Consider the following 24,758-nt stretch of genomic DNA (forward strand, 5'->3'; position numbering starts at 1 on the left):
TGTGTGTGTGTGTGTGTGTGTGTGTGTGTACACATAGTCATGAGCAGTGAAGTCTCTCTCTCGTGCACCGGGTAGGCTATTTATTTATTTATCTCTGCCCCTAACATTTTTGAGACGGGATAGACGATGGCCCCTATATTGTTAAACTTACGGTAAAAGGCGCATCGTGAATCCGTATTATGACAGTATCTTGAGTCATGACCACCACACATTTCTCACGCCTCAAGCTTCACAGTTGAGTTGAGCAAGGTAGCAATTCACTTAATTTACAAGTTGGTTTGGCATTCAACCCAATGTCTTCCAACCAGACACAGACAATGGACGGAAACTATATTTAAGGTAACTGCATTTGGGAAACTACCATGAATAACATCTAGGCCTATGTCAATTATTTCTTTTTTAACTACTAGTTATGAGTCAACGAGCTGGAGAGTAACAAGATGTTTAGGTAAATATGGTAAATATTTAGTTTACTTTAAGGTAATTACTTTACCTTAAAGGGAGACTGATGTTATGAAAGGTCAGGCTTCAGTGATGTCTGTCAGATATGCATTCCGCAATAGTTCAGACCTTTCAATTGACTTATGTTTTGCTATGTTTAAGAGGCTTAACCTAAGTACAGTACAGAGAAAAGCTGTATACATTGTAGATGTGCAATCAAGTCGCTGCCATGTGTGTCTCGATTATGTCTCGATTGCATCGGCCTGCCTCTTGAATGCGGGGTGCGTACTACAGGGGAGAACATTTACCCACGACCCCCTCATAATAGAAACACAGATTAAGCATTGTAATGAATCACAGAATGTCCATACAGAAAAAGTTGGTTGAGTGTCACTTTAATTATGTACGATAGTCATACACACGTATATCTCTCTTAAACAGGTATAGCAGGTATATGCATGTTACATAACAGTCATGCAAGTTATATCAACAGTGCAACTCAGGTTAATGGCAAGCGTAAACTTGTCTGAGTATCACTGTGTAAGCTTGTCAGAGCAGAGCCATAGGGAGGGCCAAAAGTCTGCTTAACTCACCTGCTGGAATCTGACCTTTGTTCTTTCACAGGTTAATTCCAAGAGCCCCTATTCTGCATTACCAGTAAAGGTGTGTTTACACTAACTGAGTGCCTGCCACAAATCCATACAAAGTCAATGCAAAGACGCGATTTATCTGGATATTTCCTCACACGTTGTCCTTCCAGACACCTTGCAAAACAGAAAGTCATCCAAATGTTGTCATTCCATGGATAGCGAAGCGTAACAACCAACAGAGCCGCACTGGCAATTCCTCACAAGTACGCAATCTTTTCAGTAGCTGTTAGTGAATGTCAGCCGAGAGTTCTTCAATTCTCCTCCTAACAGTGTCATTTGAGAGAGGTACAGTTTCCAGTTTATAAGCGGCCTCCATCCCAAGCATAACTTGCATAACCTCTGCTAGAAGTAGTTATTTAGCAATTGTGTGTGGCATCTTATTTTAGTAATCCGTTGAGCCACCAAATAAGAAGCCTTGCTTTTTCTGAATGTGTGGCCAGGTTCACCATTTGTGTTTTCTTGCGGGTATATTCCTTGCTCTTTCGTCTTAAAAAAAAAAAAAAATTGTTTTGTCCTTATATTCCGGTTGCTTTGTAATCAGATGTCGTAACAACCAACATAGCCGGGTTTAATCATCCCAGCACAGTGTGCAATCGGCCATTCAAGGACAGGTTCCTCAAAGAGTAATGACGCCCTAGGTGGCTATACAAAGCACCAAAACTGCATTATGACGCAAGCACAGTCACTCAGACTACTGTTAGCTCACACTGGTCTCTGTGGACGAGGACTTCACAAAGTCAAGTTAACACTTGTGAATCCCTTGTCACTTGTCTTGTGAATTTGCTACTTTTAAGATTAAAAAGCATAGAAGGGTAGATTCATGCCAAGCTACTAGTACAATTGATAATGGGTGTGTCCGATTTTAAGAATTTTCATCTCGACTCTGCATAGAAACCAATGCACAGCCACCATTGAATGTTGTACGTCCTGGCACTTGTACAAGGTACTTAATTGTGTAGCATCTACAGTAGCTGCTATCGCTGCTTTACACGGGGAATGGGTTAGCCTAGCGATTGTAATACTTGCACTGGTTCTATGAACGTCTTTACTGTACCGACAGCGATATATTGTTTCACTTCTTATGACAAATGTACTTATTGTAACAAATGCACTTATTGTAAGTCGCTTTGGATAAAAGCGTCTGCTAAATGCCCTAAATGTAAATGTAAATGTAAGAAGGTGTGCAAATGATAAAGCCTTGACAAAAGCCAACCGTATTGGCGCACAGAGGTGGTAGGGGCCCTTAATCCAATTATATATAATCATAATATTAGTAATTATAATATATAATATAATTTTGACTGGAAAATTGGTGTTACATCACTTCTAATCTCAATATCCACAATATCTCTTATGAACATAATGAGCTCACCTCAACTAATGAGATGGCTGAGCCTGTCTCTCACCACAGTTTTTGGATTCTTCGAGTGATGGATGACAGACAGACTCGAAAGAAATTCTCCACATGAAAACGAAAGCTATACTTAAGTCTTCCTGCAGTCAAAGTGGAGACTGATGGAGCAATATTTGCCTGTCCTCGGCAGTGAAAGGGAGGGCCAAAAGTCTACATGACTCACAGGCTGGGATTGGACCTTCGATTGTCTATCACAGGTTCATTCCAACAGCTCCTCTTCTGCCTTACCAGTAAGGCCACTTGCTGCAACTCACTGCGGCTCACTCCTCTGAGCTCACGAGTGTCACGGATGTCACAAAGAGTCTGTGTTATGTGAATACGGTAAACGCTTCCTTTGCATATTGGTTATTCTTGTTGTTAAAATAAATATTGTAGTTATGGCTCGATTTATTCATCCCAATAACACAGCTCCAACTTGTTTTTGCGTGTGCAAAACCCTCCTTATAAACTCCAATAAATAATGAAATTAACCATAGGCTATCGCTGACCTGGTTGACTACTTAAAATCAGAACACACAAGACCTTCAAAGTGATTGCATAGGCGATGTGCAAACGCGTCTGTATCTTGATAATAGGATAGGCCTTCTCTGCCTGTGAATATTGATACAGTATTACAATATTGATATTGGTATTATCGTTTGTAGCTCCGTCCTTAGTATGTGAGCGAGAATGTGGTGGACTGATTCATTCCAATAAAACGTCATCCCACTGATTCCTTCTCCTTTTTAGTGATGTTTAATTTATTCAACGATCCTTGACGTGTAAAACGACGAAAAACCTATCTCTTAAAATGTGTTTTTAAAACCAATAACGAAGCAATACCGCTCAGGAGGGAATGCTATTATACTGAAGATAGTCACAGCTGGTGCTTTTATACAACATTGCTAAACGTGCCATTTATTAGAGAACAGTAATAAGCGACAAAATATTAAAATCAGTTGGTATATTTTATAATTTATTTAGCCTCGCCAACACAAATCGATGCACAGCTGGACTAGATTGTTGCCAAGCAACACAGCCATTTCCCTGGCCTGCACACAGCTTGCACTTCATTAAGGTCTCTAGGTTACGGTGGCCAGCTACTTTTTTTATTTAACATGTATCTGTATTTTCCAATTTATTTTGCACAAAATTAAGAGTCTGTCGACTCTTGGTAATTCTGATTTGTGAGCATCCTACCATAGTCATTCTAATTAACGGTTATCAGAAACACCTGTAAAGCAGAGTTATGGTATAGGTCAAAGTCCCAGCCCTGTTTCTCTCTCTAACAGCACTTATGGAATGCCTCTTGTCCAATCAAATGACTTGGTTGGAACTTATTGTTGTGTACAGCTTTACCTTTGACCTCGGCGTTGAACGCCTCACGAAGGAACGCATGGAACGGAATGCCCCAAATAGACGTTACTGGCGAGAGACAGGGCGGGCCTTTCAGTTAATGGCTGTCATGAGAGACGAGAGATGAGGGCGGGAGGGACTTTTGTCAAGTCCATTATGTTATCCCCTTCTTGTTATCATGTACCTATTCTCAGCACGCCGGGGTTTGTTAACCGGTACTGCACATAGAAAGTAATGACCGGAAGTTGGGTTGCGATAGACCGGGATAACGTCACAATTCAGGATCCTCCTCCAATGAAGAAGGAGGAAAGGACAGGCTGCCAAACAAGGCACTGCCTTGAAGGCAGTACTTGGGTTGGTAAATCGAGAAACTCTACACGGATGTTGGTTGTATCATGTCTCAGCATTACTGGGCGTATTCCTACCACATTGCACGGTGGTGAATGCACTGTAATGGCATGTACACAACACGGGTGTATTTATAAAACCAGGCACGTAACAACCACCACCGTTTTACCGACTGAGGTATTATATAATATAGGAAGAAACGTTTTGCTACGCGATTCCGTTATTCGACAAACCCCGCCCGCATGGAGCGAATAATATCCGCTGCCCGCCCAGATTTGGATCAACTAACAGACTTTCACAAAGGTTGTGTGTCGACGTTGCATGAGTTCAGCTGAACTGGTAAGACACGATACATATTAAATATATATATATCTATATATATATCAAACGATAACTCCGTGCACTTAGTTTTACTACATGGAATAACGATGCATTGGCCTACTTTTACTGAATTGCATACGTTGGTGCTTTCATGCAGGCAGCAGCTCCGTCCCGGGACCTACAGCCATGTCAGAGACGACCAAACCCCGGCTCAGCGAGGCCCAGGTGCTGGAGCTCGTCCAGCGGCTCTACGGCCTGGAGCGGTCCACCGTCCGCCCTCTACCCAGCTACGATGACCAGAACTTCCACGTTGTGGCACCCGGAGGTGGAGGCGAATACGTGCTGAAGGTCATGAATTCAGCGGACAGTAAGAACCCCACTGTGATCGACGTCCAGACGCAGGCGATGAGTTTTCTGCAGGAGCACGGCATACCTGCGCAGACAGCCGTGCGCAACGCAGCAGGGGAGCTCATGAACCTCGAGGAGATCGGTGAGCGACCCGGGTCTGTCATGTTGGAGCGCTTGAGCCCCGTTTGGGTACATGATGTATGATCAATCACACACGTTTCAATCAAGACCCAGACATGACACTGTCCCATCCTGACCCCGACCCATCACCGATACATTATTGCATTTTAACCTGCGAAGCTCTATCACTCATCACAGTGATGCTACCCAGCAGCAAGGCAATCCGTGCATTGCAAGAATAAGCATGGACACATCTGAAGTTGGCTCACGATTCGCAGCTCCCTGTTCGCAGCTAGTGCTGTGATACCAGGAAACGAGTCGATTTTTTCGACTATCGTTTTTTTAATGACAAACTGGTAACCACTAGCAATGTGACGTAAAACAAAGGACTTTTTGAATGAAAATGTTTTCATAAACAATTTTTTCCACCTCCAAACAAATCTAAAAAATGTCTGCATAGCCAAATCATGCCAGCGTTAATGGGTTAAATCACATTGCCCCCCCCCAAAACATGCACATTATAAGCTAAACAGCACATCGACTATCTGATTATGCATGATTATGTAGCTGTTACCCGATTTTTACACATTTTCCTTCCTATCAGTGCCTTTGAAACGCCGGCCTGAAATAGTGTGTGTGTGTGTATGTGTTTGTGTATATATATATATATATATATATATATATATATATATATATATATATATATATATATATATATATATATATTATATATATATATATATGGCATAACCAAGAATGGATTACAAATGCATTGTTTGTATGAATAAACTGGTCACACTACCAGTGGTACTTTTATGTATATGGCACTGCATCTTAGCCATTAGGTTATGATTCAGTCCCATATTCATTGACATTATTGAGAAAATGTTCTCTGTACCTGTTTGGAATTTTAGCAGAGCCAAGTTAAACAGTAGAGGAAGTTAAGAGAGGAGTCATTTATTAACGTGTTATGTAACACATATTGCAGTTGTCATTGAGTTTGTGTTTTGCAAAGATATTCAATTTTAAAGCGAGACCAAATAGCCTTAATATAGCCTACCGGGTCTAAACTTTCTGCTCAACGTTTCAAAGGTGAAAGAATGCTCACGTTCACCTTGCTTTTTCGCAGAGCAAAACTCATTTGCTTGCTGTATAATTGAGTACGAGAAGGTTTATCTCATCCAGATGGGCTGTTTACAACCCCATCGTTAACGTACAAGGCCAGACACCAGAGATATATTTCAGTGTAAGGTGTACTGGCCTTGCACTGCCTTCACTTGGTCAAAGTTACACAGCCTGTTAGCATTCAAAAGTCCTCGAATAAACACACAAGGCTGGACTTTTCTGCACTGAAACATTAGAGGAAAGAACACACGTCAGTTAACAAACAATAACGCATACATAACGACACTAATTAATATACATAAAACTGCATAAATGGACAACAGTTAACAACGTCAACCAGTGAACAGCTCTAGCCATTGCTGCAACGACTAACCAGCAGAATATTGTTCACCTAAACAGGAATGCCTTCACGACCCTCCTTAAACAGTGTTTCATCATTATTCACACACAGTACTCAAAGACGATAGTCTCCAAGGCAGAAGGGTTACAGAAACACACTCAACACCAACATGTATCTTAACGCCACCCGTGTTGCTTGTCTTTGGTCTCCTGAAACTTCTCCTGAAACAAACTCTTTAAGTTTTATTGATTCTGCCACCCGGCCACGCCCACCTGGATTTCAGTGGGCAGAGCCAAGGCAGCGTAGGATTCACGAAGACGGATAGAAGTTAACTTAACTTAACTTTGAAGGTAGCACACAATGTTTTGAAGGAAAGAAAGATGTGCCAGAAAACACTTAAAAAGCATCGTCCAATGAGGGCGTAGAATGCAGAGTAAGCTGTTTCTCTTTAAAAAAAACACATGCAATTCCGTTTTGATTTAATCCATTTTATAATCTATGAATCCATTTGTTTATGGTGTTGTTGTTCTTAAGTACAGACTGGCTTATGAATTATTCATCAAAACAGCCAAAACTATGTTGGTAAAAGGTGAATTATTCAATGAGGGAAACTCCCTGTAGTTTTTGCACGCAATCACATCTACTCATTTCAGATGGGAGGCGTGAGTGGCTCCACACAAACATTGTGTCTTTGCCTCGGAGGGCAGCCCAGGTTACATGAGCACTTATCAGATGTCGGGTGTGTATACACCTACCTGACAGCATTGTTCCACTACCCGTCAACCAAATTAGGACATTTCTTAAGTTAGAAAGCATAACTTGACCTTCAGTCGACACATCATCAATAATCAGATCCTGAAAGTGGAAACCTATGAAAATGATTTCAACACAAAGCATACCCAGGCCGTCCGTCTTAAGGGAAAATGTAGTTTCTCACCTGCTTCCATTTATTTATTATTCATGTCCTTTAATGCTGGGTATTTGGTCAGAGGTGTGAAAATCACTGAAACTTTGAATGCTTTGGCTGGGATAATCATGACAATCTCACAGCAGAATAGCATTCAGTACTTTCCCTCAAGCCCTTAGCTGTTAATTGAACCAGCAAGGCATTTTTCCGTCATCATGGTTTTCCTATTTTAAAGCATATTTGGAGATCCAATTTTCTTTTTAGGAATAACCGTAGTGTACAAAATGAACAGGGTGGTTCGCTTTTGTCTGGATATTACTTTCTTTCTTTTTAATGAGGGAAAGAATAACAATATTTGTCACAAAATCATTTTCAAACACAGCCTATGTGTGGCAAATTCTTTGGGATTATGACAATTTTCTCTAAATATGAATTAAGTCCTTTTGAAGCTGAAGCTGGCAGAAAACCATTATCACACTAGCTGTCATGGACCTGTCAAGTCTGTCGTTCGCTTTATTCCTTCCCCCCCCCCCGCTGATTGTATGCTGATGTCACACCTTGCAAGGGCGATGGTATTCAGTTTCTCAAAGATGACAAATCTTGGTTTTCAACAGAAAAACATCTAAACATTGGTGGTTCGGAAAAGCCTAACCTGCTGCCCTTCCTTATCCTCAAACAGACATTTAAAATATGTGTTCCTATTCTGTCCTCTCCTGTAAGATTGTGGCTTCGGCTGTCAGAAGTTCATGGTCAGGCTGCTGACCTACCTCCCGGGTACCACCATTTCCACGGTGCCATACACACCTCAGCTACTGTTCCATGTCGGGCAAATGGCCGCTAGGATGGACCAGGTTCTTCTCAAGGTAAAATAATCCCTCGACTGATGGAAGTGTAATGGAAGTAATGCAAATTTGTATCACTGGTAGGTCTGAGCCACCACCATTCTCTGGGTTCACTGTATGTTGTTTTGGCTACAGAGGGGGAGGGGGGTGTGTGTGTGTGTGTGTGTGTGTGTGTGTGTGTGTGTGTGTGTGTGTGTGTGTGTGTGTGTGTGTGTGTGTGTGTGTGTGTGTGTGTGTGTGTGTGTGTGTGTGTGTGTGCCTTTCCACTTCGTTATATTGAAGAGTGATTCATGCTCCAACAGATGGACCACCCCCATCTCTCTGCACTACAACGGGACTCGTTCATATGGAGCCTGTCCAACGTCCCTCTCCTCGAGGGCTACATCTACAGCCTGGACGGGGACCCTCTCCAGGAAGTAGTCAAAGCCGTTATAGAAGAGTTCAAAACCAGCGTGCTCCCGAGACGCCATGCGTTCCGCAAGTGTACGTCTTTTACTGTTTCTAATCGATATTTGTTCCCATCGGTAGTTGCATACTCAATTAGATCTTTTTGTCATTGAATACTTGTTACACTGCGTGTAACCGCGCTTGACACCTGGGATATCCTGGATTAAGTGATTAGATAAATCAAATCGTTTTTTTCTAATAAAGTTTAAAAGGAAGATGCAGAAGGTCTGAGAATATTAGAAAGAAAACCTGTTGCAGAATAACACATTTTTCACTAAATGCTGAAAATGTATAGTTTGATGTATTGACGATCATCAGTTTATCCAGTGTTCTTTTTACAAACTTGCGTCATTTTCTACGCGCATAGCCCTGTAAAAAAAACATTTATTGTGACCTGTTCCAGGCCTCAACCACGGCGACTTCAACGACCTCAACATCCTGGTGGAGCCCGACCAGGGCGGCGACCACCGGATCTCGGGCATCCTGGACTTCAGCGACATGAACAGCGGCTACTACGTGCACGAGCTGGCCATCGCCATCATGTACATGATGATCCAGCACCCCGACCCCGTGGCGGTGGGGCGGCCCGTCACGCAGGGCTGGGAGAGTGTGGTGCCCCTCAACCCGGAGGAGAGGCACTGCCTCTACCTGCTGGTGCTCTGCCGCTTCTGCCAGTCTCTGGTGATGGCCCGCCACTCCGTGAGGCTTCAGCCCCACAACGAGGAGTACCTCATGATCACGGCCCGCACGGGCATGCGCATCCTCAGGCAGCTGTGGGACCTGGGGAAGGCGGAGGTGGAGAATTTGTGGTTCCAGGACGGCCAGGGGAAGGGCCAGGAGGCTGGGGGGGTTTTGGTAGGGGACGGGGACAAATGAGGACACTTTTGTTATTTTGAGTGTGTGAGTGTATCAGATGTTACTTGTCGTGGATTTGAACACTACTGTGCCAAGTCATGTCACCAATGTGCCAAAAGGATAATCCCGACTATTACAATGTGATTAAATTAACCTGAAGGAAATGTATCCTTAGGAAATGTATTTTTCTGTATATTGTTGATCAAAAAGTCAAGAGTTGGATGCTGAGATGATATAATCATAAATAACAAACATAGGAACAAAGCTAGTTACCTTAGCATTCTACATTTCGATGTCCTCAATAATTGCTGTATCCTGTGTGTTAATTTGACAAATGCAGAAGACATTGAAATAAAGTGGCGAAGTCCCGCCCCTTCCAGTAGAGCCCATGGGACCTTTGAGATCGAAAAATATGAATGGGTTTCAATGGAGAGAAATTAATTATCTTCTGGTCCCAGTCTTTATATCCCCCGGATAACACATATGTTGTTTGTGGATTTAATTGATAATTTTTAATGTCAAGAGTTTGACCGTTTATTGTGCATTCGTTCAGTTAAAGGCTGTAGAGAAAACACAATGAGAAAGACTACACGTCTCGTATGTGACGTCACGCTCCCTGCGACTGGCGTGGACAAGACCGACAATCTCCCCATCGGCATAACTGAAACTCTTCACATTTCCCAATTTATAATGGTTTTCACCTCTTTTGATGCTTTTATCCTCCCCTTGGAAAAAACCTAACATTATCAAACTTCTTCACGAAAATGTTTAGTTTTCTTTGCATGAAAAATTATCATTTAAATCCACAAACAACATGTGTAATCCGGAGCATATAAATACTGGTACCAGAAAATAATTACTACTCTCTCCATTGAAACCCATTCATATTTTTCGACCTCATAGGGCCCATAGGTTCTACCGGAAGGGGTGTGACTTTGCCACTCAATAGGGGAGGAATAAATATGTGGTTTAAGAAACTCGGGCGCCCTCTACTGGTTATCGCGAGGTGTCTGCGACAGGCTTATTCATAAGGTAACGTTGTTCTTTCTTCCTGCTCACATCTAAAAGTGAATGAAAAAATTGAATGAAAGTGATTTGTTTTGCATGACCCTCATTGCCTTTCTTAATGTCCCCCCTGTCATTCATTTGAATGAATAAAGGTTTACTACAGTAGTGTAGTTAAAGTATTATTGGTTCAAACCTCAAAATTATGATGCTAATTATGTTCCACTCTCCAGTGGAAACCGGCCATTAAGATAGCAGAGGGTGGGTTCTCAACCTTAAAGTATTATCCTGAACAGGATAGATATATCAGACGACTTTTCCTCAATTGTATTCATTTATCTGGGGAGCAATAGCATTAGCTCGAAACGGGATTTTAACATTGAAAAATGGAGGGCACTTACACCCTGGGAAGATGTTTATCTGCGAGATATTGACACAGGTGGCCTGAAGTGGTTCCTGTCGCCTGTTATTTCACTTGCATTTATGGACTATGAAGTCTTTCTCCCAACCGGGAGGCTCTAGGAATTCAAAGGTGACCTAAGGGACTAATCTCGACAATTTCTACTTTAGTTGGTCTGTAATGTAATGTCCTCCGTCTGTCATCCTGTAACAGGTTACCCCTCCCCTGTTCTGGTCTGAATAACGCGAATGACTACACCTGTTTACAACGTCATGCAAATCCCTCCGCATTAAAAAGTCTGCTTCTAAACTGTTAAATAGTAAGCCTAACATTGGACTTCAGATATCAGAGTAACCTGTTGGAGGAACCTCCAGCAGCAAGGTGTTGTGGAGTAAGGTGCATTCTCAGTGGAGAACAAGGAAATGTCCCAAATTCTTTAGTGGTGTTTAATTTAGTGTCTGCTCTGCAGGGCTTGCAAGTTTTTGTTTGAAACAAACTAAATTTGACATTTCACAACTCATTTACTGACTTGAAATAAACTAACTGAATGTCACTTTATGTCTCAAACTACGATTTTAAAAGGGTGTAATAGTAAGACCTGTTAAGGAATGTAAATGTTCGTTTTCTAGAGGGATCTTGAGCTTTAAATTAGGGAGAATGATTGTGTGGGACCCATACCCATACTGTGACCCCCTTTACTTTTCTTGTTGTCATTGGTGACCCATACTTATGTATGGGTCACCAATGACAACAAGTAGATGCATGTCTACCTTCTCTGTAGTGTCCGTGGTTACTGACGGGTGCAGTTAAACCCACCCTCCACTAGGGAGCGCCCGGCCAGCCTGGCCATGTCTCCAAACGGCCGCTGTTTATCCAGCTTTGACCTCAACATCTTTAGCTGAGCAGTTTTACGTGGCTTTACTCACCACTGGCGTGACTTGCAGTTTCCCCCTATTTGATAATATACTACTGTCATAATTAAGAAGCTACGTATACCCATTATGTACCTTAATTTATACAGTCTTATGTATGTACAATAATATTTGTTGGTAGGTTTAAAAAAAACCTGTAAATAATTGACCACTAGAGGGCGACATAACACCACAGTTGACGTTTGTCTTCCAGGCTGTCTGCAGCAGCCATCCCCTCCCTCCCAACCTGACGTTCCCAGATGTTAGGATCAGGTAAGATGACGTTTGGGATATGATTTAAAATTTTTCAAGTTTTAAGGATTATCTTGGCGAATATGGATTAGGTGTAAGGCTAGACATGTTTATGTTTACATGAAATGCAGTTAAGTTCAGCTAAGGAATCGGTGTGGTTGAAGTGAGGCTTATGATGTGGGGAAACTGTATTGACTGTTCCAAACCACTGTAAGTGTTCAGATAAACTGTGCTGGATATTGTTTACACACGCAGAAACGTTTTTGTCTCTCTTTTCCCCATTTCCTCACAACCCTCTGACCGCTAGGCTGTGTTAGTATACACACCACCTGTAAATCTGCCTCGTAGAAAATAATCAAGTGTTAAAAAAACTAAACTATTTTTGAATGGCCATTTATTTAATTTCACTTATGCTTGGCATAATGTGTGTGTGTGTATGTATGTATGTATGTATGCATGCATGTATGTATGCATGTATGACTTGCTGTTTAGTGCAGTCAGTTTCTCAGATCTGATAAGATGTACTTTATCAATCCCAGACAGGACGCCACAAGGTCAGAGGTTGGCGGTCTCCATCATTGAAGCGGGGGTAGGCTCGTTCATCTCACTGTGGGACAGTTTGAGGTTTTACTTTTCTTCTCCTCTATCCCTAGACCGTGTCATTTACAAACACTTCCACTCGCATTAAACTCGGGGGCCAAACTTCTCATTTCCATCGTATGGTAAAAAGGTAATGTGTGCGGGGTGACGGGGAGGTATGAATAAGAGATAAAGCGGCGCTGGCAGGCTGTTCCTTGGAAGCGGTTCACAGCGTCTGAGCAGTCTGACCCGCTGAATAAAGCATGGAGGTGTCGGCGTGACGACGGGGATGGGGAGGAGGGGAGCTTGCTAGCTCCACTACCTACCTGCACATACTTTAAGGATGCGGTTTTCCCGCCTTTCACAGTCGCCATGGTAGCGACGGAGGAATGCATAGGGAATGAGGCTGGTTTGTGTATTGGTTTGGTATTTGCCCTCCAGTGTGTTGTCGCAGACTGACCTCACCTGTGTCCTGAAAGGACCCGAGCCTTCTGGTCACCCTTGTGTTTACAGAAGCATGCACGGATGTGTGCGCATGTACACACAAGTGCGAACACACACACACACACACACACACACACACACACACACACACACACACACACACACACACACACACACACACACCATTTAAAAGAACACATGGTTCCTCATCCCTTACACACACAAACGCACACGCCTCTTAAAACATTCAATTTTAAAGAACACACAAACAAACACACACACACACTGGCGCGCACTCAATTTAAAAGTACACATGGTTCCTCACCCCTTACACACACAAACGCACACGCCTCTTAAAACATTCAATTTTAAAGAACACACACACACACACACACACACACACACACACACACACACACACACACACACACACACACACACACACACACACACACACACACACACAGCTTGGCGGCGCCATCTGCCCTCTGGCCTGCCTGCAGTGTGTGCTCAGTCCCTGCAGTCATGCAGAAAAAGAATCCCAGTGTGCTTCTGTAGCGGCAGGCTGCTTATTTTATTTATTCTATTTATTTCGCACATTCGTGGTCCGTTTGCCTCGCTTACTGAAATGGCACTACGCGCCAAAGGTTGCATTTTGGACCTCCTCACTGCGTCCTTGGTTTCTCTCTCTCTCTCTCTCTCTCTCTCTCTCTCTGTCTCTGTCTCTGTCTCTCTCTCGCTCTCCTTGTCTTTAATGCCACAATTCCACACACCAGAAATGAAAGGGGAAATGAAAAAAGTGGTTTATGAGAACAATGCCAATATAAAGAAAGCTGATTCTGAGCTTCGATTAATCCTCTTGACATTTCCACAATAATTGGCCCGGTTACTGCGCTCCCTTTGTAATATCAAGGAGAATTAGAGACGGCAGAAATTAAGTGTTGAAATATACTGTGAAACATTATGATGGCAGCAATATTGCTTCTCTAGAAGGATCTTCACAATTCTCTGCCTGGGAGGTTAAAAGTGAACTAATGTATTCGTTCAAACTTCGGCCAACTTTTATTTCACAACCTGACAAGAATCTTGAAGGCCCTACACCCAACGCCCATGTTCAGGTTGACCATAAATATGCAGGGTTTAATCCTTGAATAATGTCCAAACATGTGGAAAAGAGCACCTCTTTAATACCCTCCCACTTCCACAAGATGGATTTGATTGAACCTGATAATATAACGACAAGGAGGTGTGTTATCAGTAACTTTTTGGATTTTTACTCCAACTGTGTCTCACTGTATACTCTGTGTATCATGCCATGTCGTTTTTCCCACTCAGTATTAATTCACTTCCTGGATTCTTGACAAACGCTGATGTCATCCATGTTCAACCTTGAGCCATCTGTGGCCAATCAAATGCAAGGCCTCAGTATAGTCTTTGCATCAACAGAGATGTTTTAATATGCCGCTCTAACACATGTAGTTTACATTGATCCGGACCCACTTACTTTTTAAATCGATGTGTTTGTTTTGTCCTAACATTTACTAACTGCCTTCGTCAATGAAGTGGTAATTATCTACAACGAGGAAGATTGAACACTGTGAACTATTCCTGCTTTTTTTATCTACGAGCTAATGAGAAATGCTTGATACTTTTTTGCGGGACAATCGCGAGGTAGTTCATTTAAATTCCTACAGGGTCCACTATGAGGAAAAGGTCACCTCTAGAGATTAACCACCTTCAAACTGGAACTAATTACGAGCAATTGGCCCCCAAATGTGAAAACCAAAGGGACATTATTTACCCCCGGGGAGCGTAGAGGATATTTAGGAGAGAAGAGGTGTATGCCAGGGTTAGTTAAAGCAATCCTCTCACTTGTACTCACTGTGTGAGGGCTGTGAGCCATGATATGTGTCACAGCACATCATCGGAGTCCTCACCGGGGTCCTCATGTTTCCCATCAGGCACTCAGAGATGGGTCCTAAGTTGAGTGGGTTTTTTAACAGATATCCATTTTTCTGGCCTTGGTTTGAGAAGCGCTGTATCATAATCAGGGTGAGGGGGGGGGTATCCTATCGATGTTGGAACAGGTGGCGAACAGAGAGGCTCTCAAAGCGGCCAGCGATTGGCCAGGTGCTTGTAAAGTGGTGGTTAATCCATTGGACGGCCCAGATCTACAGAGTAGGAGGGTAACCAAAGAATCAAGCCAGCAGCAGGTGGTGTATGTCGAGATCCCATAGCTCTTCATCGTCTGATAGCAAGACGGGTTCGCTAGCTAGGTAGGTAGGTAGACACGCACGCACGCATGCACGCACGCATGCACGCACGCATGCACGCACACCCACACCCAAACACACACACACACACACGAACGAACACACGCACAGCATGTTATTAACTATGAACCTCCCTCGGACACGTGACAGGCCTTCTTTGAGAAGGATATGTATTCATAATGGCATGTGTGGAACGCAATGTGTGCCTACTACGGTGAATGGTGTATCGTCCATGACATCTCAGTGAGCCTATCTTACTGCATCTTGGCAGTACTTTTACGTTTTGATATACGTCAAATACACTACCTTTTGCACTAATTGACAACCAAATCCACTCAACAACACTTGACTCTGAGGCCTAGGCAGTCGAGGGGACAACGTGAAGTGTCTCTTGAGGAAACACGGGTCTCTGTGATGTGCACTTGTTTACCGACAACAGAACCCTCCTCTTGCCCTAACCCTCGAGAGCTCAGCCCGACACAGCGCCCCGGACACAGAGGTGGACGCCGCTCTGACCTGACGCTGCGCTGATTGGCTGTCAGAGGGGAGAGGTCGGGAAGTGAGTGTGTGGTTGTTGTCTGTCAAGAGCAGGATGGAAACGGACACCAATTAGGCGAGGGAGCGAGTGAAGGCAGCAGGCGAGGACTGGCGTGGACATGGAAAAGACGGGGATGTGGGGAGGAATGTAGGGCGAAACCCTGACGGGAGAAGCCTGGACAGGTCTTTCTACCGCGAACCAGAGCCCATGTCTCCTCCCCTGGTTGGATAAGGGTTTGACGGGAAGGCAAGGAGGAATTAACAGTTTGTTGGGAATGAGAACAGAAGTTGGCACAAAAGAAGACAAAAGAGGAAGGCGGGGGTGAGGAGGGGTTTGGGAGAAGGAAGCAGAAGCGGTCTTGCCAGAACTGAGAAAAAGTGAGATTAATTGTTAACTGTCGGAATTCCAGATGTTTAAGTGGCTCGCTCACTACTGCAGTGCATTGTGGCTTTCAAGTGGAGTAACATCGTAATGCTTTCTGATTGGTGGAGCAACACTAATGTTTTTGTGATCCCGCAAAGGCTTTGGACTGCTTCATATTGGCCATTTGTGTGTGTCTTTCTGTGCGCAAGTGTGGACTTTAAGTGTGGGTTTACCGTGTGTGCACTTGTGGGTTACAATGCGTTAGGGAACTCCAAAGATGAACCAGCCACTTATCTAGACTGTGTACCTGTGCAAGTGTGTGTTTGCTTGCATACATTTACATTTACATTTAGGGCATTTAGCAGACGCTTTTATCCAAAGCGACTTACAATAAGTGCATTTGTTACAATAAGTACATTTGTCATAAGAAGTGAAACAATATAATGCTGTCGGTACAGTAAAGATGTTCATAGAACCAAGTGCAAGTATTACAATCGCTAGGCTAACCCATTCCCCGTGTAAAGCAACGATAGCAGCTACTGTAGATGCTACACAATTAAGTACCTTGAATAAGTGCAATGTACAAGTGCCAGGACGTACAACATTCAATGGTGGCTGTGCATTGGTTTCTATGCAGAGTCGAGGTGAACTCTGAACAGGTGAGTTTTGAGTCTTTTGCGGAAGCTGGTGAGCGACTCTGCGATCCTGACATCGGTAGGGAGCTCGTTCCACCACTGAGGTCCCAAAACAGAGAAAAGTTGTGACTTCGCTGATCGACCTTTGCTTTCTCTTAGCAATGGCGGTACCAGATGTCCAGCTGAGGTAGTTGAGCGGAGGGATCGAGCTGGGGTGTGTGGCTTTACTAATGCTTGGAGGTAGGCAGGGGCAGTTCCATCGACTGCCTTGTATGCCAGCACCATCATCTTGAATCTGATGCGAGCTATTACAGGGAGCCAGTGGAGGTCTCGGAAGAGGGGGGTTACATGTGAGAACTTTGGTAGGTTGAACACGAGGCGCGCTGCCGCATTCTGGATGCGCTGCAAGGGTTTAATCTCAGAGGCAGAGTCAGGCATACAAATATGTATGTTCTTTTTTTTTTAACATAAGTGAGTGTGTGTGTAGATTGTGTATGTGCAATCACAATATGTGTTTATGTGTATGTGTGGGCGTTTGTAAACAAGTGTATGTTGGTTTGCATGCACATATGCGTGTGTGTCTGTGCGTGTGTGCGCGCGTATGCAAAGAGGTACCTCCTGACATTTTTGCAGTAATTGCATGCATATGTTTGTGTGGCTGTGAGACTGAAGGATGCTTGGAGGACACATCCGAAGCCAGAGGACGGACTGTCCTCTTGGACATCTGCCCATCGATTACTCTGTCCCCCTCTCCGCGTCCCACTCCACACATGACAGCCGAGCTGGAACACACACCAGGGGGAATTAAGCAGCATCAGAATGAAAGTAGACAGCCCAATGACACCCAGCCAAAAAGTTAGTTTGAGATTGAATGGACTCAACTCAGAATGTCTTCCTTTTAAAAGAAAGAACACCACAGCCCCATTGAAGTATGTATGGGAATGCGTTTTGTCTCGCAAATGACATCCATTCAAACACAAAATAAATTGTAAAAATGTGCCCGACAAGCGTGGAGGAAAGAGCCTTTCTAGTGAAACAATAAAGTAATGTGTAACGGTGAGGGGCGGGCGGCGGCGCAATTAAGCTTTTAAAGCGACTGCCAGCGTTCCCCCCCCACCCCCAACCCCCCGTTCTGTCACAAGCCTTCTGTTTTGAGATGAAATAGACTTTAATTCAACAAGTAATTCAGCGCAACGCAGCTGAAATCCCCCCCACTTTGACTTGAGAAATTGGGGTGACTTGGGGTTGATATTTTGTTTTCTGCTGTTGCTTAGTCCGTGAAAATAAAATTACAATACTCTCTTTCTACTTTTTACGACTGGTTCTCCATAAGTAATTTACCACATGTAATACTCATTTTAATTGCAATAATCTTTGGGATTATGTTTGTGTTTCTGGCAGTCTCCATCAAGACCACACATGCTGAAGACAATATTTTTGTAATACTTAGTTTTATGTGCTTGTGTGTGTTCTTTTGGGTTGTGTGTTTGCCCTGAGAGAGAGGGGGAGGGAGAGGAAGAGATGGTGTTGACATCCGCGCCGTGAATCATCCGAGGAAGGGAGTGGGAAGCCTCATGTAGTCCAAATGAACCTTCAAACTTACACCCCCATGACTCTCGAACCCTAGAGTCCGCTGCTAGCCAGCTCTCTCCCCAGCCCTGCCCTTCTCTGCTTCACTGCACAATACCCTCCACAGCAAGCACGTTTAGTGTCAAGCCTGGACTACTAAGCCACTGTTTTATGGCTCACATGTTAGTTATATAATACATGTTACCGTCTGTAAAATAAATACAGAACATTTGGACTTTACTGAAAATATGAAATGGATTTATGGACTATTTCCTTGAAAATGATTGCACTTTGTGAACTTCATGGTGTGGATTGAAGTATACAGCATTTATCAGGTCATACTTATCGATAACTTTGTGAATATATCTTTATAGCTTACGTCGAGAGATATCATAGAGAACGCTCACACATTTGGAGTGCGAGAAGCAGTCGAGATCATCCAGTGATCAAACCCTCATCGATCCCGGCCTCACCGGCCTCACGAGTTCAGCAAACGCATCGACCGACCCTTCAGCCAGCATCCCCGGCGTCCCCCCTCGAAAGAGACATCGCCGTCGGCAAATAGTCAAACGTTCCTCGCTGTAATGCATCCATCTCTATCTTCACGCCGTTTCAAAGAAACCCAAACTTGTGAACATGTTTTAAAGGAACGTCATGGATATCTGGCGAGGCGTTTTCTTGGACCCTCGTGCCGGGCGTTGATTCGCGGTTTGGCCCATGAGCGCAACGCCGACCTTTCCTCACCCCTGGTGAGGGTGAGGCGCTCCCAGTACTCTCCCACACCAGACACCCAAGATAACTTCTCTGGGAGTGGAGTCTCTTTACACCGCAGATGTTGTGTAAAGTTATCTCTTGGGCTCAAACGTGTTTGTAATAAACGCTGATGATATGAATAATACATCTTGCTCTCTGGACATCTTCTGGAGAAACACAACACTCGGTATGTTAAGGTTAGCGTCACTGCGGCATCCGTGTTGATGCCGCAGTGACGACGGGTTCAAGTTGTCTTTGCTGTCCCTTAGCTGGGAAGATGGTTTGCATGGAGGGTCACAGCAGCACATAAATCCAGTCTGAGAGCCACTGCTACAACATCAGTTTGTTTAAAGACAGACGTTGCCTTGTCCGTCTGGATTACAATTAACAGTGCAACAATGTTAAGACGGTCTTCAAAAAGCAGGAATGTTTTGTAAAAGCAGCTGTAGTGCTATTTACTGTTGAAGATACCAGCGGCACAAGGGTCAAAGGACACCCTTCATCTAGCGTGACGCCCCCAAACTACCACGACAGTAAATGTTCACAGTCACTGTGAAGGGGGTGATCCCGACCCTGCAGAATAGCAGTAGTGTCTACTGTCTTATACGCGCTGCCCAGCTGAGGTCCAGTCCTCATTTCCAGGGACTCCATCCCTGGTTTGGGTCCTTCCAGTAGCCCACGCGGTTCAGCAGGCTGCTTTTAAAAGGATTGATATTTAAGCGTTTCTTTGTCGCAGACAGAGCAGAGAGATTTAGGAGTATGCGTTTGCAATGTCTCAGGTTGACATGTCCATTACCTGGAACAAGGAACCTGGCTTTCTGTGACCTCAGAATATACGTTCTTCTAGTTCTCCATGCTATGTTGATTACCGCATGAACAGCAGTACACCAGGCACCATAAGGAGCTATGAGACCCTTTTATTATATACTGGCTGTTCCCATACCGCCAGAGGTCTGAGGTTGGACTCACAATCTTCTCTGCTCAATGAGAACATGTAAGTGAGCTGGATGGAAGAGGAGGAGGAGGAGGAGGACAGGGTAACAGGGGTTGGTGGGAAAGGAAGGTTGGTGTATTTTGGCCGCTTGCAGCACTACCTCATCAATCACAGTCTGTCGAAACTAGTGAGGATGGGAGCAGTGGGAAGATATGTTGTTTAGACCTCGGGGAGCACAAACATGCAAACAGAAGAGGAATGTGTGTGTGTGTCTGTGCGCGGTCCTGTTTGGGATGATCAGGCTAGATATTCTGTTGTGTGTGCATGTACATGTACATCGAGAGAGTGATTTTATATCTGTGTTTCGTCCTTCTGTATGTGTAACATGACCTCATCCCTTTGTGTCATGGTTTGACCCTGACCAAAAGGGTTTGACCAAGAGGCAACATATGATATGTGGGACCAATCTCTTAGTGGACAATGTTTTGACAAGGGTGTTCCATATCTTAAAGACTGGGAGACTACTACTATTGCGATGTAGTGACTATAAAGGAATGCACCCAGAAATGCTCTTCTGGCCACTAACTTAACAAATGACTTGATGAGGAAAGCTAGCATTTTACCACGAATAAACTGGCCTCTGAGACATCTACATTTAAAGGGATGTGTTGGAGCAGTTTAGATAACCTCATTGCATGAGTACCGTCTCAAAAACTAAAAAAAGGCAAATAACGACAAATAAAGGTGTCCGTATTGAACAAATGCTGCTTCTTTTGCAGAACATCGTGGCAAAGTGGTGATATGAGACGGGGAGATAACCGTTAAAAGAGCGAACTGAAATGTTCCTTGGGTTGTTTTTCCAGATGCATGGGTTTTCCTGGGGGCCTCGTTCCTGTTTAACGAACGTCTGAGAGGATTCCCTGCAGCAGACAGAGCCAGTCTGCCACAGCTGTTGGTTCTGCATGCACTATCATAGTTTGTTCCAGTTGATGGTTTGTGAGTCTGAGAATACATAGGGAGTCTGATTGGTCTATTCCCAGGCTATGGAAATAGCACAGAACCATGACACAAGGTCGCAGAGGAACGCCAAGTAATAATCATTACGATTATCGGATTTATTTTTTTCTTTTTTACAAAGTACATTGAATGGAGCGATGCCTTTTTTTATTTATTTTTTGTTCAGGATGTTTGAAATTGGTGGGGTTTAAACAAAAACAAATCCTTGTTATGAGAGATGCCAGGTGAACTATTCTTGATCTAAACAAGCCGGTGCACAGGATGACGTTCCTGTCAAACAAGGGTCCATTAGCCAACACTTGGATCTGCTGAAAAGCTTGGAGCATAATTTAGCGCGGAAGGCCAATAAAAGTAGGAAAGTATGAAGGGGAGTATATGTAGATAAGCACCTCTCTGATTCGGTGAACTCGGTAGACCCGACTGTTCTCATGATGCTTTATCTGCACTGGCGTGTTGCTGTGTCAATGAACTCGTATTCAAGTATTCACACTAAAACAGGGTTTACTCCGAAATTGGGATTGAATGCAAATGAATTAAGCATGAGCAGGTATGAATTTGGCTCAAAACAGACTTTTATGCCTCTCTCACTCTAGTCAACCACTCCAAAGCGATGGTTAATGATATCTGCAGGCATGGCCCGATTCCCACGTTTGATTCCCTTTCTAGTCCTGGCTTTTCACAGCGTCCTTGGTCCAGAGTCCTTACCACTCTCACCTCAAACACCCTCTCTTTGGGGGCGACTGACCTGGTAAGACCCTACACTTCCACACCAACGCACCAGGAATACATTTCACACTTTTTGATTCACCGTTGATTTATTGCAAAAAATAATCTGTGTTTATATAAATCTCAAACCTATATTTGGTTTATTGCTGTTATTCCAAATGTGAAAACATGCCTGAGTCAATAAAAAGGGTATCTAATAGGTTATCTCTTGGTTCTCCAGTACCAGGTGCAGTCTTTAGATATATTGTTCATCCCTGGAGGATTCATACGTCCAATCTTAAAAATGTTACACCCCGTCCAAACATAGCAGTCACAAAAAAAAACCACACACACGCAAGCACACACATACAAGCACGCACGCAGTCAATCGGAGGCAAAGCGTCCTGAAACATTCATCAAGCCTATTTTATTTCAGTAAACCGTGCGCGACTCCCACAGCAGAGTAATGGAAGTCAGACTTCTCGTTCGACATGAAAGTCTACCCTGAGAATGACCAGGGCTTCTCCGAATAACCAGACCCCCGGTTTACCCACTCAGCCCAGGCCCTCAGTAATAAATGCTCTACATGGAAAACAATGACTGGCAATAACTGAAGGAATCTATTAAGGCTCCTCTGTCTCTTCGAACCCCAAGGACTTGATCGCGTGTCTCCTACCATCGCCTTTCCGCTAGACCTCCTGTTTGCTTTGAGGGCTTGTGTGTGTGCGTGTACAGCATGTGCAGCCTATAGGGCGTGCATTTATCTTCGTACGTGTGTGTGTCTCTGACAATCTCCTGCTGAATCTGTAATTGCATTTCTACGTATAGAAGTACTTCACGCCTGTGTACTCTTCTTCTCATGGTGTATAATAAAGGCACCACCGTCCATGTTGAAGGCCATTATTTCTCCATCATCCGGTCTATCTGTGTGGGTGCACTGGTGGGACATTTCCAATTGAAACCATTACTATTGAATCTGTTCCAGGGGACTGAGTTATTGGGCCAAAATGAAGCCAGAACAAAGTCTTTGATCTTGGTGTTTCCCGTTGGCGCGGGACAATTTGGGTCAATACACTGTTTGTGCATTTTCTAAACTGTGAGAAGTCCCATTATTTAAACCAAAGCATAACAGAGCTCGAACCGGAGACAAAGACACAGGGACGGGGGAAACATGCACGTGGGCCTGTATGTTTGCATGAGACTTGTGGATGTTGAACACATACAAACGCGTGTGTGTGTGTGTGTGTGTGTGTGTGTGTGCGGCGTGTGCACATGATGCGCGGTTCTTCCCGGCCAACGTTGACATTGACAGTATTGATAATTATTTTCCCCTGTCTTTGATGCTCCAGTGATTCTGGATCCTTTGTGCTGATCAAAATGGTTTATATTATTTAAAACATTTTCAGCTCTCATGACAAGGCACTGAAGGTCACTGGCAGCGGGACGGAACGGTGTTGTGGCTCGCTTTGGAAAAGAGCTGATGGCGCCGCCATCAACGGGCGGCCGCCATTGCACAAAAGCGCGCTACATACTGGAAGCTTCCCACGCTCTTTGGAGCATAAGAAACATCGTCTTCTTGGCCGTAATTCACCGTTTTCCCCTTGGATTCTGATGCACAAACGCGACCACAACGAAACGTAGTGCATATAATCCGCAGTGGGTCATTAACAAAAGCCGACGTTGCCGATAGTACGACAGATATGTCACGAGTTCAACATGTTGGACGGAGCGTATCTTTTCTTTATCCTAATGTTATTGTTGTTCTAGGCTATACTTTCTAAAGCTGTCGTAATGGGAAAAATACTTTTTTTTTCCTCTTGAAAAAACAGCAGGGGGTTATTAGGAAACTAAATGTACAGACTCTGTTGACGCCGTCTTCTGTCCCTGCGACTGGATGCTCCCGCACTTTGTTCGCTTTCCCGTGCCAATCCAAGCAAAGGGATGCTGGTGTGTCTGAGCAGATAACCTCGTTTGGGGGTCCGTGTGTCTTGTCTGGAGAGGGCCCGGGGCTGGGGGTTGAGTTGCTTGGAAATGGGGGGAGACGGTGGGGAGACGACGACGACGACGGTGTTCCTCGTGCGAGAGCGCGGCCCACTCAGACTCTGTCATTAGCCCGCTGAAAGCATGTGTTTGTTGTTCTCAGCTTCCAGGGGGCTTGTCTCGTCTCCGAAGCACATGTTTCGGATAAGGAGGGGGACACGCCTCTTTCCTGGTGGATTTATGTACTGTTTTCTTTTTTTTCCCCCCCTTTCTTTCTTTCATTTTTTTCCAGGATGATGATTAACGTCTGTTTCGGATTACAAAGGGAATATCCTAGCATTCGGTGCTCGTTGATTTTTTCCTGGAAAATTACTGCAGGGTTTGGAGTGGAGAGAAATCGGCATAAAGGGTTAATATCTGTCGGCGATCGTGACACAATGAAGGCGTCAACATGGGACAGACGTAAAGCTACGCAAACGTTATAAATCAACAGCTAGTCGTCGATAGCGCGCCAACGAGGCGATAATGTGCATGCATCGTGCCTGTCTCTGCTCCCCTAGAGCTGGACTAGGGGAGGCGCTAGGCGCCCAAAGGAGGGGAACTTAGTCTCGTGGGTAACAAGACTCACAACTTTATTTGTCTTATAAAATGTCGGGACGCCTGCGATGAAACCATTAACCACGGTTATGGGATAAGTGACCCTTTGGACGCTGATGCTATCGGAGTCGCACGGCGACGCGATCAAACCGCCAGAGTGTCTGAAGGAAACCTAACCCGCCCCTAAAAGCCCTGGCAGTCACCTTCCCTGCCGCGATATCCAAAACACAGAGAGATCGTTCTGTCCCTGGAATTCAAGAGTCAGAGTCTCTCTCTCTCTCTCTCTCTCTCTCTCTCTCTCTCTCTCTCT

At 44.2% G+C, this 24,758-nt stretch overlaps 1 protein-coding gene across 3 annotated transcripts; it reads left to right on the top strand.

Moving 5' to 3' along the window:
- The first annotated feature begins 208 nt into the window (after nucleotides 1–208).
- Nucleotides 209–11,345, top strand: hykk.2 (hydroxylysine kinase, tandem duplicate 2). Of its 3 annotated transcripts, XM_079740442.1 has the most exons (6): nucleotides 296–339; nucleotides 1,066–4,527; nucleotides 4,667–4,999; nucleotides 8,070–8,212; nucleotides 8,494–8,674; nucleotides 9,042–11,345. In XM_079740442.1, the coding sequence occupies exons 3-6, from the start codon at nucleotides 4,696–4,698 to the stop codon at nucleotides 9,512–9,514; spliced, it is 1,101 nt and encodes a 366-aa protein (XP_079596568.1). In that variant the 5' UTR covers nucleotides 296–339; nucleotides 1,066–4,527; nucleotides 4,667–4,695; the 3' UTR covers nucleotides 9,515–11,345. The 3 variants fall into 3 exon arrangements, with proteins under 3 accessions (XP_079596569.1, XP_079596568.1, XP_079596567.1); XM_079740443.1 differs by lacking the exon at nucleotides 1,066–4,527 and having other exon boundaries at nucleotides 209–339; XM_079740441.1 differs by lacking the exon at nucleotides 296–339 and having other exon boundaries at nucleotides 414–4,527.
- Nucleotides 11,346–24,758: the final 13,413 nt, after the last annotated feature.

The sequence above is a fragment of the Pollachius pollachius genome (genome assembly GCF_949987615.1).
Source record: "Pollachius pollachius genome assembly, chromosome: 7".
NCBI lineage: Eukaryota > Metazoa > Chordata > Actinopteri > Gadiformes > Gadidae > Pollachius > Pollachius pollachius.